We start from the raw sequence: 15,357 nt of genomic DNA on the forward strand, positions 1-15,357 counted from the left end.
TCTGAAATTGTCATCGTGGTGCATGTCCAGTGTCAGAGACATAATCTAAAAAAATCCAGATGATACAGCTGCAATAAGTATTTAAACTCCTGTCTATCAGCTAGAATTCTGACCCTCAAAGACCTGTTAGTATGCCTTTAAAATCTCCACCTCCACTCCAGTTATTATCCTAAATTAGATGCACCTGTTTGAGGTCGTTAGCTTCATAAAGACACCTGTCCACCCCATACAATCAGTAAGAATCCAACTACTAATATGGCCAAGACCAAAGAGCTGTCCAAAGACACTAGAGAAAAAATTTTACACCTCCACAAGGCTGGAAAGGGCTACGTGGAAAATGGAAGAAGCTAAACATTGACTATCAATCTCCCTGCAACTGGGGTTCCATGCAAGATCTCACCTCGTGGGGTCTCAATGATCCTAAGAAAGGTGAGAAATCAGCCCAGAACTACACAGGAGGGGCTGGTCAATGACTTGAAAAGAGCTGGGACCACCGTTTTCAAGGTTACTGTTGGTAATACACTAAGTTGTCATGGTTTGAAATCATGCATGGCACGGAAGGTTCCCCTGCTTAAACCAGCACATGTCCAGGCCCGTCTTAAGTTTGCCAATGAGCATTTCGATGATCCAGAGGAGTCATGGGAGAAAGTGAGATGAGACCAAAATAAAATGTTTTAGTCATACTTCCACAAAACGTGTTTGTAGGAAGCAGAATGATGAGTACCATTCCAAGAACACCATTCCTACTGTGAAGGTGGTAGGTTCATGCTTTGGGGGTGTTTTTCTGCACATGGGACAGGGTGACTGCACTTTATTAAGGAGAGGATGACCGGGCCATGTTTTACAAGATTTTGAGGAACAACCTCCATCCCTCAGTTAGACCATTGAAGATGGGTCGAGGCTGGGTCTTCCAACATGACAATGACCCGAAGCACACAGCCAGGATAACCAAGGAGTGGCTCTGTAAGAAGCATGTCAGGGTTCTGGCTTGGCCTAGCCAGTTTCCAGACCTAAACCCAACAGAGAATCTTTGGAGGGAGCTCAAACTCCGTGTTTCTCAGCGACAAATACTTTTTTGCAGCTGTATTATACAAATAAATAGTTAAAAAAATCATACATTGTGATTTCAGGACTCTCCCTAGATTATGTCTCCCACAGTGAACATGCACCGACAATTTCAGACCCCTCCATGATTTCTAAGTGGGACAACTTGCAAAATAGCAGGGTGTTCAAATACTTATTTTCCTCACTGTACATTTGTGTATTCACGACTCAACTACTTTCTCTATTATTTCATCTGGGATACAAAACTCATTAGCATCAGTTTATTTTGTGACCTTACAGTGGACTGTATATGTAATGGGGTTATATCCTAGGGTTTTGGACCTGATATTGCCATATCATATATTTTTTCTCTAATGCTTTATATCTCATCTCATAAAGCATTTTATGTCTACTCTACTGTAAGGTCTGTTTTTCTAAAATGCTTCTCTCAGAACTGAGATTAAATTATCTTTAGAGTTTGTATTGTATTTGGCATTAACTCCTTCCTGTTGATGCATTACTGTAAACTCAGTTATCCACTGTAATGCACACATCGTCTAGCAGCATTATGTTAACATCGAGTTGCGAGTCATTCACTTTATCTTACTGGACATCATTTTGTGATAAAGTACACTTACTATGTCTGTTCTGACCTGATCTGATCTGTTCGTCAAAAACAATAATAGTATGTAATATTTCAGATCAATGCTAGAAAAAGTGAATTTGACAAAACTTATGAAAAACTACGTTGTTGTGGACAAAAATATTGGAACCCTTGGTAAATATGAGCAAAGAAGGCTGTGAAAATAAATCTACGTTTCTCCTTTTGAGCTTAATTTTAAAAAAAAATAATTCAGGGTTCCCACAGGTCCTTGAAATCCATGAAATTTTGTGAATCTGGGCCTTGAAAATTCAAGGCCCTTGGAAGTTTTTTAAAATATACATACATTGATACAGGGCAATGAATTTGCTTATGCAAGAAGTTTTCTGGAAAAAAATTCATATTATTCGCTGTGTAGTGTAGGATAATATCATAAAAATTCCAGACTTTTTAAGCACACGTGCTAAACTGTTCCCTTTAAATAGCTTCTGGGAATGAGGTGCTGCGTCTCCCTTGCCATACTTCCTGCGTCCCTGTAACGCCGTCTTTGGCAATATTTCAGATAGTGATATTCTTCCTGGCTCCCTCTTCACCCTGTCTTTGTTGTTAAGCCTCACCATTAGTTGAATTTGATATACACATCCAGACGCACTTACCCTTGGAGGCGTCACCGCAGTGACACAGCGCAAGTTCCCTCGAAAGGGAACTGTAACAATGTATCTTTAAAGGTAACACAATGTAACTTTGCTGTCACTTGAAATGAGTATTGGACCTGGAAAGTCCTTGAAAGGGCCTTGAATTTAAAGTTAACTAAGGTGTGGGAACCATGTAATCACAAAAATGCAGTGTTTCATTGACTAATAATATTTGAAAGTGGGGAGAAATCACATAATAACATCTATTTGTTTTTCCCAAATAGGCATTTATCACAATTATTGAAAGAAGGTTCAAAGCAATAAAGATTCAGTTATTTTTAACTTTAGACATGGAACACTTTTAATCCCTGTGTGCACCAAAGCCATCTTGTGTTCTTGCTGCAAAAAAAACTTTTTTGGTTTCATATGGCCGGACTTTAACTATTTCCTTAAAGCCACTTTCTTTGTGTAGCTCAACAATCTTTTGCTGAGCATTATATTGTCTTCAGTTTAACCATTGTGATGAATGAATAAGGGGATTTGGACTTTGTGTTGCTTAATATGTATTCACCTGTGAAACAGGAAGTCATGATTGGACAACCTCATGTTTCTAGTCGTCTTTGTGTGCTCAGAAAATGTTAATATTGATGGGAATATACTTCAGAGATATTTAACTAATAAAAATTTCTAGGGGTGCTAATAATTGTGTCTAGTGTGTATGAGAGAAAAATAATAATAATGTAATTTCCCCCCAATTTCAATTATTCTTTTTTAAATTAAGGCTCAAAGGAGAAACATTATAGATTTACCAATATTTTTGTTCACAACTGTATGGGCAGAGATGGGCATAAATACAAGGAAACAAAATAGAATTACAAAATACAGAAAATAAAGAAAATATATTTTAATACATGTATCTGTAATACTGCCCATTAGGGCTATCAATCTATTACGTAATACATATGCCTGTATTATAGTGAAAACATGCAAAAACATGAAGGTTGTACTTAATTTGCACTTAATGATTTGATAGTAATCACTGATTTAAATATATTAGGTAACAAAACAGTGATTAAAATAATATTATGTTGGATTTGGTAACTTGCACACCCAACTCAGAAATCGAAAAAACATAAGATGAAGAAATTTACTTCCATGACTCTAAATCACTCTTTAAAACGAGGGGTTTACATGCAGATTAACATTTACGATGAGAAATGTCGGCAAACTGGGCTGAAGCAGATATCAGGGAGCTCGTCCCTATCTGCACTAGGGAAGTGCATCGATGCATCGCGCTCCCATTAAAAAGACCTGTCTAAAATCGATTCTGAATCGTAAAGCTCCGATTCAGTGTTTCATGCACAGCTTGTGTGTGTACTACGGCTCCGTGATCAGTAGGAAGTCCTTATCAATCTAAAATCACTACAAGTTTGACTCATAATGGGAGAGGGAGGGTGTTACTGCGCCGAGTCGAAGTACTCCCAAAAGTGCTATTACGCCATAAAATATAGTTCCTCTTTTAAATCCGCTTAGAAAAGCACTACGTTTTATTTTGTACCACCAAACTTGCTCGTATAACTACTCGTCTTAAATAGGAAAAACGTTGATGTGTTTGGTCACTTCTAACTTTATCTCTAAATGGTACCATTGAATGAATGGGGCTAAGCTAAATGCTATCGTAGCGTCGCAGCGCTTACGTGCACACACACAGATGACAGAGGGATGATTCAACAGTTCTTAGTTAAGGTAATAACATATTTTAGTATTGAAAATGAGTAGACTATTCCTTTAAGGGAAAAAGACCAAAAGCACAGATTGCTCGGCCCTGTATAAATATGTAAAGTATAGCCGTGTAACAATTAACCGCCGCTCACCCCTACACTCTAAAGGGGGTCGCACACCGGACGCGCAGCTCAGCGTCGCATCGAGTCGCTTCTAGGAAAACTCGGAGGTATTGTAAACTGGAAATGCACATTAAATAGCGCGAGCTTAGTCAGTTAACATCTACTTCAAAATGCAAAATATACGTTAGCAGCCAATGTTAATCGTTAATGATTTGGGATAAATATGATGTTATTTAATGTTAAATTATGTGAGGGGCGCACTGTGGCGCGACATGGATTTGAGCAACTTCCTGAGTCGTAGCTGGGCAGCACGGACATGCCACCTGTCGGCGCCGGTGTGCATATACTCATATAAAGCAATGTGTTTGATTTTTTTTAGAACAGCGCGGAGCTGAGATGCGCTTCCCGTGTGCGACCCCCGTAAGAAATTATGTGTTAATTTTAACACTGTTTTGTGTTATCCTATTTAACACATTATGTTTTATTTTATCACACATTATGGGTCATTTTGTGTTGATTTTGTGTTCAAATAAATAGAAGGGACAACACAAAGTGTGTTGTTCCAAAATTATCACAGAGCTGTGTTAAGTTACGGACAACACCATTGGATGTGTTGTCTTTTACTAGACACAAGATGTGTTATTTTACATTTGTTTTGTTATTTGTTATTACACATTTGTTTTAAGAGTGGAGTGGTTGTTTTGTTGTCAGTTGTTGATTTTGTCTTTTGCTGCAACTGCTGCTTTTTTTTAGTTAGTGGTTTTGATGTTGCTGCTGTTGTTGCTGTTCCTTGCATTGTGACATTATTTATATAACAGTAAAGCACATTTTATTCCAAATTCAGTTTTCAACAATGCAAAAACAAAACAATCTCATTACGGTAAAGATAAATGGTAAAAAAGCTAAAACTTTATACAGCCTTTATTTTGTCTTGATTTAAATATAAACAATCTGCAAATGCATCTCCTCTGTGCATATTTATGATTCACGTAAAATGATATGATTCATTAACCCTTATTAAAATAAAATGGTTAACCATTATTAAAATAAAGTTAAAATAATGGTGATGTTTTTTTTTCATTTGCAGGCAGTCAGTCAAACAAGAAGTGAATAAGAACCTTCTTAGGTTAACCATTTATAAGTAATTTAATAATGTAATAATGTTGGGGTTTTTCATTTGCAGGCAGTCAGTCAAACAGGAAGTGAATAGAGAACCTTTCATCAGGTGAAGCCTGTCGGCAGAAGTCTTGGAAAACGAGAAACCGTCCAGTTTCCTGTAACAACATCCAGAGTTCTTATCAGGTCCGAGCCCGTGGGGCCGTGTGACTGATGAAACAAGGCTCAGGATTGTCGCTCCAAGAGGCTTTCAACCCCTGCCACAAAGCATCACCGTAACACAACACGCTTCAGCAATAATCACTTTCATTAATAAGTACTTTCATTATCCCATAAGAGTCTAAACGCCTGCCGCTCTGCCCTGCTTTGTTGTTCTTCAACCCTGCCCCCCCCCCCCCCCACACACACACACACACACACTTTGAGGAGGAAGATTTAGATTTTTGTGTGTGCCTGCTTACATTTTTAGCATGGTGTTTGTTATAACATCTTATAACAACTAAATGTTTTAAACAATAATACTTAGTTTTGCACGATGTGGTCGTGGTGTGTTAAATACATTTGACCGAGACTTGACATTTTGTGTTTTAGATTTTGCATCGTTTTAAAAAGCTTTGCTAATTGTGAATATTTTTGTATGATTAAATATTATACATTTTATATTAAAAATGTGACTTGTGTTTATTATCTCAAAAGCTTAATTGGGTGATTCTCACGAAAACTTGTAAATGGGAACATTAATTTAAAAACTTTTACTTATCATTTAACACTTTTTGTAACATAATTTAAAAAATTAGTCTTAAAAAATCTCATTACCGCAACAGTCAGAAAACATCAACACTGACATATTTTCAAAATGACAAGACAAACCTGAAAGAACATAATTTGGAGATTCTGCACATGCATTTAAAATCAAAGTATTGTGCTTCTATTAATTAAATTAACATTTAATAAGCATCTGTTGTGGTAATGATAATCAAAATGTCGTGTAAGCATTCTGACAAGACAATATTTCAAATTAACTGTAAAAAAAAATGATCTTACTTGGTAGCCATCTTGAAGTAACTGGTCCATGTGCTTGGTCACTCAAAATCAAACTTTATTAAAATTCTGTATGTGTGCTTAAACTGATCTCAAAAAGTGTTGCGGAGGATGAGAACATCAGGCATGGACACGTCATTTTCCTAATTTTTCTTCATTATTATTATACATGAATATTCAGTAAATATTTTTTCTGTCATCTAAAGTAGTCTAGCAAAACATCCATTTATTTTTTTTCTTAATATTTTTGTGTTAATTTGATTAAATTACAACATAACGCATGTATAAACACAGCCGGACACATTGCGGTAATGAGAATTTCAGCAGAAAATGAGATAAAATTTACAATTATAAATTCTTATGTTGAAATCACACATTGTGCAAGGTAGAACACAGTATTGTGTTAATTCTGATGCTTTTTAATGTTACTATATTACACATTTTAAAGCTAAAATCATTAGTGCCGTGGTGTTTCAATGGTTTCGTGAGAATCACCCAATTATACGATTATACAATAGCTTAATGTTATGGCTAATTTGTTGTTTTAGTTTTTCAAAACAATTCTCTTTTATTGTCACATCTTCTGGTTTGTTTTGGTGTATAATGGGTAAAAATCGTGTAATCTTATGAGCAGTGACACAGTTAAGCCTGCCATACAATTTACAACAAGAAATACACCATGGAGCGGTTTCCCGGACAGAGATTAGACTAGTCCTAGACTAAAATAAATGGTAAATAAATAAAGAGCTGTCCAAACTGAAAACAACTTGCACTGACATATCTTTAAATACATCAGTGCCCTTTGTTTTGGCTCAAAATGCACACAAGTAATGTTTTTAGTAAGGCGTGTTTGTTAAAACTAGTTATTTTTCCTAATTAAACTAAGGCCTAGTCCTTACAACATAAACTCAACTCAAGGTTTATTTATACAGCACTTTTTAAAAAAAACAGCAAGTGTCAAAGTGCTGCACAGACAATATTAAACATTTATATTATAACAATAAAATAGACAATACAACAACATAGAAGGAAAAACAAAAATACAATAACCATAAAACATAAAAAAACAGCTCTCAATCTTTTTAAGATTTGATTTACAAATAGAAAATGTTTGAGCCTGCCTTACATTTAGTGTCAATTTCATAGTTTCGATGCTGCCACCCCCCGGCTAAAACTCGATCCCCTCTGCTAAACAGTATAGGAGTACTCACAGGATTTACATACAGTCGTAGTATGTAACATGTGTGTCGTGGTAAAGGAGAGTTATGTAAATGTGTTTAGTGTCTATGGGAAGAAACGGTCTCTGAGTTGTACTGACCTGTGCAGTCTGTTTCCCTGCCTTGGCACGAGCTGGGATGGGCTCCAAACATCAATGTATTCGCATTGGCACAGAAACTTTCACTAAACATGCTAAAACTTTACATAATATACAGTGCACAGCATAAGTGATTGCACCACCTTTGAAGGTTGGGATTTTTCTCCATTTGTTGGAAAATATGAGACCAATTTCCTTTCTTTTTACAAAATAGTTTTATTAAACATTTATTTTTATTAACCAAAGAGTGTCACTGACCATCTTTAGGATACAAAAATAACTAATTTAAATTAAATGAGGTGTTGCTAAAATGAGTACAGCCCCATGAATATGTAAGCAAAAAAATGTAATAAAGTGTAATTAACAGGAAATGATGAATATAATTAATCATCACACTGGTGGCCACAGGATAACGGACAGCAAATTGGTCTCATATTTACTAACAAATGGAGAAAAATCTTAACTTTCAAAAGGGGTGTACTCATTTATGCTGTGCACTGTAACATGTTAATATATTTTATTAAATTAATCCATTTCACAAATTTGCAGTTTGCCTTTCTTGCTAGTACCCTTATGTAACATATGACTTTTTCATTATATTTTGATGAAAGTGTCTTGACAGATGCGAACTTTGCTCCTGCTGTGTGTCAAGTCCTATCTGAACATCTGCACGCACCAGCGACCACATGGATACAAAATGTTCCAGCTGTAGGAGAATGGTGTTGAAATCTTCAGTGAACTTATATTGTGTTTGACACGTGTCTGTGTATGCATCTATATTGTGTTTTTTGATGTAACATCTTTTGTAGTTTGATTTTACTTATCAAGTTACTTGTTTGATGCCTTATTGTGGTCAAGTATGATTCACGTTTTCTATTGATAGGATTAAATACCACGAAACAGGGTTTGATTTAACGGTAAACTTATTTTAAGCAACATTCTCTTGAAGAGATGGATGTAATGTATTTTGCAATATTACCATGCACTCTTTAATGTAAAGCTGATTTATGATAAAAAGGCATTTTTGGATGCATTGTTCCACAGTAAACCTTTAACCTCCAAAGAGGATTTCTGTTTCACAAAAGATGTTCTTTGTAATATTTTTTATGCCATTGCTATAAAAAAAAGGAGTGTTGTTTCTATTATGTCACGGTCTCTTTATATGTTTGCACTCTACAATTGTGCATTGTAGCAAAGCAGCATTGTAGAAAGTGCTATAAATTTTTTTTGAATTAAATGATAATGACATTGGCTTGTTTGATCTGGTTTGTGATGTTTAGAGGAGTGTTTTATATTATTAAAAAATAATAGACACCCCCTGTCTTTCTTTCATCCTGTATTCTAAGAAGTGTTCAAAAACACATATGAACCAATAATGCACATTTCAGTGGCAGTAGGTGAACTTAATGGGGCGGTTTCCCGGACCAGGACTAGCTTAATCCAGGACTAGGCCTTAGTTTAATTAGGAAATATAACTATTTTTAAACAAAATGCCTTACTAAAAACATTACCTGTGTGCATCTTGAAGTAAAACAAAGGGCCCTGATGTATTTTAAGATCTGTAAGTGAAAGTTGTTTTCAGTTTGGAGAGCCCTTAAAAGTGTTTAAGTCTAGGACTAGTCTAATCCCTGTCCGGGAAACCGCCCCAATGTTGCTTAAATAGTAAAGTTCATCGCAATGAGTAGTAGCCTTATAACAGTCTCTTATGAAAATGAACCATGCTTTACAGTATTTTTACAGATGCTAGGACACATTTCTCAATACTTAGGTCATTTTTGCAAAACTCTTCACACAGTTCTTCTAAAAAAACTTTCAGCTTGGCAAAGCAGTTCATTTTACATTCAAAATGCACTACAACTACCAACACACTTTATTCAGGTCTTAAATCAACTAATTCTTCCAGAACACTAGCAAAGGTTGACAGCCGACAAACACACTTTGTCACCCACAAAACAATGACCTAAAAAACACTAACAACATGTAGCATTATACAATGTTTTCTTGTGTAAAACAAGGACAGAACTCTGTTTATAATTCATTGCAATATATGTTACTGGAATGAATCAGACATGATGCAGAATTCGTCAATATTTTATGTAGTTTATTTATTTTATTTTTTATGTCCATTTGTTCTCTTAGCATTTAATTTTAAGATTTAAATATATTTCATTAAAATATTACTGTAGAAGTGTAGCGAATTGCTGTCTTATTCAGTTTTAAATCATGTTATTGTTTTGAACACAAGTTTAATAGTTTTGAAAACAGTATAAGCATGTGCAAATTGGCCTATACCCTACAAAGAGTTTTGGCAGTTGTTGTGTCTGAGGGAGAAAGGAATTCATGAAATTTGAGAGATGTAGTCATTGAATGCATTTTGTGCCAAAGCAATGATAATTGATCCTAAGTTTAGCCCACATAGACTTCTGTTGTGCTCACTGTGTGAAGAGTTTTGCAAGTGACCTAAGTATTGAGAAATGTGTCCTAGCGTCTGTAAAAACTGTAATACAGGTAAACCAAAAACATGGTTACCACATAATGACCATGGTTTTTGCAATGGCTCTCCTCATCTTGTCAAGTGGTTGATGTCCTCATTTTTCAACAATTCAATCAACTAATCAGATTTCAGAAGTTTGTTTTAAGTTTAATCTTACAACTGGGATTTTTTGCAACCTTTGTTTTTTACTTATCATTTCCCTCTGATAGGGTTTAGTTATGGTAAAGGTTGGGGTTTTATTTACAAAAATGTTGTCCTTGGGGCAACACAATAAACATCTCTCACTTGCAGTGGCGACCGGTGACTTCTTTTTTCGAGGGCACTCGATGCAAAGTTCGTCACAACATGTATAGCCCATCATGCATGTTGTTTGTAATTTTAAAATATGTGTTCTGCGCGTTGAGCGATCCTATGTGCATCACGTGTCTTGTCAAAATAAGTGCCTGCTGCAGACGCGTCTAAAGGGTTTATGATAAAAGAGACGCTCGCGTTTGCCAGATACTCCCATAATCTCATGCGTAATCAAAGTTTATTGTTAAGGGAGTGCCTTGCGTGTATTTTGTGAACATCTATTTTATCATAAACGGTTTTGACGCGTATGCAGCAGGCACTTATTTTGACAAACACATGACGCAACAAACACACATTTTGAAAACACAAGGAACACACATGACACTCCGAACACTTATTTTGAATTTGCGCCCTTCAGATGAGCAGTCATGAGCCGCCACTGCGTCTTGGCAAAATGAGATCCAGCTGCAAAGAATAGGCCAAACAAAAAACATAGTTATTTTTCCAGTTTTATTGTAAACATGTAAAAATATAATAATCAGAATGTAACATTGTCTTTGTGTCCCTTCTTCCTGGATGGTCTTCTACAAAAACGGAAAAAAAAAACAAAAAAACATGCATGGAAAAACAGGAATGATTTCATCTTACTTCAGCTGTGCCTTCCTTTCGTTCTCTCTCCATATCCTGCTGTATTCTAGCTGTCACGATCTGTCCATGTGCATCCTGTGCTTCAATGGGAATTTTTCCTTTCCCCCTACCTTTTGCATGTTTGAAGCATTATACCCTCTTTTGCTGTCCCCTAAAACAACACTTCCTTTGCCAGCGGCTATTACAGCACACTATGGAGTGTGCCCTACAGAGTATGTCTTCTAATTTGATGTGTGGTTTCTTAGGAATGAGGAAATCCAAAGGAAATTATTTAAGAGCACACTATTTGTTGTTAACAACCAATACAAACTGGGCTTGTTTATACAGACAATAATATACTAAAGAGGTTGTAAAGTAAATGTCAAGTTAAATTCAAAGAGGCAGTGTCCTTTTAGCGGAAACTGTCCTGCTTATGGAACGCTGTTCTTTTCGGAACAGAGTTCCTGGTGAGGTTGGACGTCCACAGGGGACGAGACATGTTTTTCTGACTCAAGCTGAGCTGTTTAGTGTTTGATACAAAACATCTGACTGCTCAGCTGTGCTCTACCTTACTTTTTTTTTTTATTTCCAACAGACAACACTATACGGACAGATGATACCAAGCAGCTTTATCTGAATTCAAACTTTAGTTTCATAATCCAAAACACTGCACTGCCTCTTGCATATTTAGTTTATCTCACAGTATAAACTGGCAGATTGTTTATAAATAGCATTTCTGTAATGCTAAAGTTGCTTTTTATTTAAAATAATAGACACAGAACCTTCAAATATCAACAGTTTATCATCTGCCTGCTTGTTAATATCAAATATCATCTAAAGCAAAAACAAGAGTTGTAGTTTTCTGACTTTAAGTTTTGTATTTACATGATACACTGCAAAAAATAATTTTCAAGAAAAAAAATTCTTAGTATTTTTGTCTTGTTTTCAGTAAAAAATCTAATAATTCTTAAATTAAGATGCTTTTTCTTGATGAGCAAAACGACCCAAAAAAATAGTCTAGTTTTTAGACCAAAAATATCAAATTTAAGTGATTTTATGCATAAAACAAGCAAAAACATCTGCCAATGGGGTAAGCTATTTTTTCTTTAAAATTTTCTTGAATTTAGTGTTTAAGAAAAATGTTCAAGATTTTTTTGCTTACCCCATTGGCCAATTTTTTTGCTTGTTTTATGCACAAAATCACTTAAATTTGATATTTTTGGTCTAAAACTAGACTTATTTTCTTGGGTCGTTTGGCTCATCAAGAAAATGCTTCTTAATTTAATGTTTTTTAAATATTTGTACTCATAACAAGAGTCATCAATGACAAAAGTAATTTTTTGCAGTGTAGTTGCAGTTCCCATTATTGTTGCATGATCCCATGATCGCAGACAGCACAGAAAAAACTGTATCAAACCTGTGTGCTAACGTCATCCAGAGAGCACTGAGGAAACATCAGAGGAAAGAATCCTATGTTGTATTAGCACAAAAGTCAAAAACGTTCTTATCTTCTTCCTTTGTGAATCACAGACCAAAGGCAGGTCAAATAAAAATTGGCTGACATGTCTTTACAGCATTAAATGACATCCAGAGATAACAATTCAGTGACTGGTGCATAATATCAAGCAGCAAATGTGTGGTCTGGATGTCCACACATATGGGGGTTTCTATATGGAAAGATTTTGCCCTATCGATGTTTAGAAAATAAAATAATTTAAATGGTTTTATAATCTGAGGTTTTATTTTAATGAATAAAAGTGATCAAAAACGGAATTTAAGGGTTTTCTATAATATCAGAGCCTCTTCTCAATAGTCATCATGATTTAGGTTCACAGAAACAACCCTTTTCATGTTTAGTGCCACAAGGATCTGTTCTAGGCCACCTGCTTTTCTTAAGCAAACATGTTTAGGAAACATGAAATTATTTTAATTTAGATGCTAAAGATACCCAAATTTATATTGAACCTGGCAATGACTATCAACCTTCTACATTAACTGTACTACATTAACTATGTTAATATAAAACACTTTAGTGATTTCCTCTTACTGTCATCTTCAAATATTTAACAAGTTTGTGTATTCAAATAAGACAGATGATAGGAACTTCACTGCTTCACTCTCATTGGCAGTCGCTCTTCATTTGCAAAAAGTTGAACTGTTCCCCATCCAGTCACTATTTGTCACTGTCCCTCATGTCTCCGGAAATCGCCAGGTTTCCAATAAAAAAAAAACGAGATTGTGTCGCTTTGTTGCTGCATGTATCTTGTAATGTGAACAGGGCATTCAACTGGGATTTGATGCCTAAAAGTCGCATTCTCAGAGTATAGTACACTTATTAAAAAATAAAAAATTAGTTATGTATAGAAACACTTGTGCCAAGATACTAATTTCATTACAAAACAAAAAAATAAGTATATTTACTTTTCTTAATGAATAGTAACTTCATTCCAAAAATGAAAAAAGCTCAGAATAAACGGTGCTTGATAAAATGGCGATATATTACAAGTTACATTTTGTTATTCAATAACTTTGATTATTATTATTCTAAAATGAAATATAAAACTGAATGAGTACGTGAGCCTAAACTTTAGTTTTGTGTTTATTAGTAGTGTTCCACACAATGAAGCATGAAGAAGAGAGGAGGATAGGGTAGGAAACATGTTGGCTGTAGTGTGACATTGTCTGTTATCAGTAAAGCACACCGCAGCTTCTGCTGATAAACACAACGGATGGAGTGTTTGTGAGCCTGTTGACATTGCTCTGACCTCTACAGTTACGCCACTCAAGAGCCGATTTCAATACCGAAACCGGCCTCTTAAATCTGTGCTCTGTACTTCAAATCACAAACTTCAATGAATAAATAACAAATCACTTTGCAAAGCATTACTGTGCATTTTAAGGTTTTGTTTCACCCGGCTTTATTTGTTTTCATGAAACATTACTTTTACTGTCCGATTGTATGAAGAACATTACACGAGTGACCACCATAGTGACTCATGTTATGCACAGCTGGTTTCCTTGTATAGTCTTTTTAACTTTATAGCTGTGGCTGGTGCATTAGTAATCACAAAGGCTGTTTACACCTGGTATTAAGATGCATTTTCGTTGATCGGATCACAACGAGGACGCTAAATACAGGTTTCAAAACTTTTTGAGCTTGTCACAAAAAAGAAATTTAAAACTATTTCAGAAACTATGAAGAAAATCTTTCTTGTACCTTTGCTTTAGATTATAAATAAGAATAAATAAGATATTCTGTCTTATTATAGTGTGCACATTTACACTATTTACACTTTGGCAAATACATCACATTTAACAATAGAGGTCCGGACATCGTGTCATGTGACCCATTTTGTTTACGGCACTATACTGGCAGGCAAGGACAGCCGGGAGCGAATATGAAATGAACTGTACGGTAGTACCGTTAAATGGAATGGACGTCATGCGTGACCTTTTGACATGATTGCATAATACGTAAGGTCACTGGTGCATCACACGGCTAGTGCAAAATGAGAAGTTGTGGTTTAAATATGCATTTTTTTCCTTTACAATTACAATTGTTTTGCTAGATAAGACCCCTCTTGGTTGGTATCATTTAGAGCCATTTGAAGCTGCACTGAAACTGCAATTTTAAACTGCATTGCAACTGTTAGCTGTTGAGGTCCAATAAAGCAGTGTTTCCCAACCAGGTGGTCGGGGGCCCATAGGGGGGTCTCAGCAGATTTCCAAGGGGGCCTCAAAATGGTTAAAAATTGGACAAAACAAACATTAAATAAAGCTAAAGCAACAAAAATCAAGATGTTTCTTATTTTTTGGCCATTTTAGTACCGAATATACATTTGTCTAGTCATTCCAAGTTCTAGTTAATTTTATGTGTAAAAAACTGAGTTGAGTGGGGGGCCTTCAAATATTGTTGTGGGCAACTAGGGGTCTTAAAGTGAAAAGGGTTGGGAACCACTGCAATAAAGTCTATTAAAATTAGAAAAATCCTTACCTCAGAAAACTTTATTTTTTTTCTCTACTAAACAAAAAGACATAAAAATCTTGAATGACATGGTGGTGAGTAAATTATTAGGATTTTTTTTGAAAGCAGAATAATCATTTAACTATATAACCATAAAAAAATCGAAATAATAGTGAGAGTACGTACATGGCTGGATAAGTTAAAAATATAACAGACAGCTAGATGTTATAACAATTATGTACAAAAAGAACAAAAAAACTAAGCTAAGTACAATTAAGCCTAACACACACATGCAGTTCCTGCTTGAACGTGCGTCTGGTGGGCGGTGCCGTCACTCCTCTCATTTGCATACACGTCACACAGCTTTTAAAAGTCTCGCGCAGCG

General features: G+C 35.5%; 1 protein-coding gene across 6 annotated transcripts in view; it reads left to right on the plus strand.

Annotated features, from left to right (window-relative positions):
* Nucleotides 1-5,672, plus strand: part of armc9 (armadillo repeat containing 9) — a 50,405-nt gene extending 44,733 nt beyond the window's left edge. For all 6 annotated transcript variants that reach the window (XM_055217573.2, XM_055217572.2, XM_055217575.2 and 3 more), the window contains one exon: nucleotides 5,308-5,672. In XM_055217573.2, the coding sequence (XP_055073548.2) occupies nucleotides 5,308-5,330 (23 nt within the window). In that variant the 3' untranslated portion in view covers nucleotides 5,331-5,672. The remainder of the gene's footprint in view (nucleotides 1-5,307) is intronic.
* Nucleotides 5,673-15,357: the final 9,685 nt, after the last annotated feature.

Source organism: Misgurnus anguillicaudatus, chromosome 23, assembly GCF_027580225.2.
Source record: "Misgurnus anguillicaudatus chromosome 23, ASM2758022v2, whole genome shotgun sequence".
NCBI lineage: Eukaryota > Metazoa > Chordata > Actinopteri > Cypriniformes > Cobitidae > Misgurnus > Misgurnus anguillicaudatus.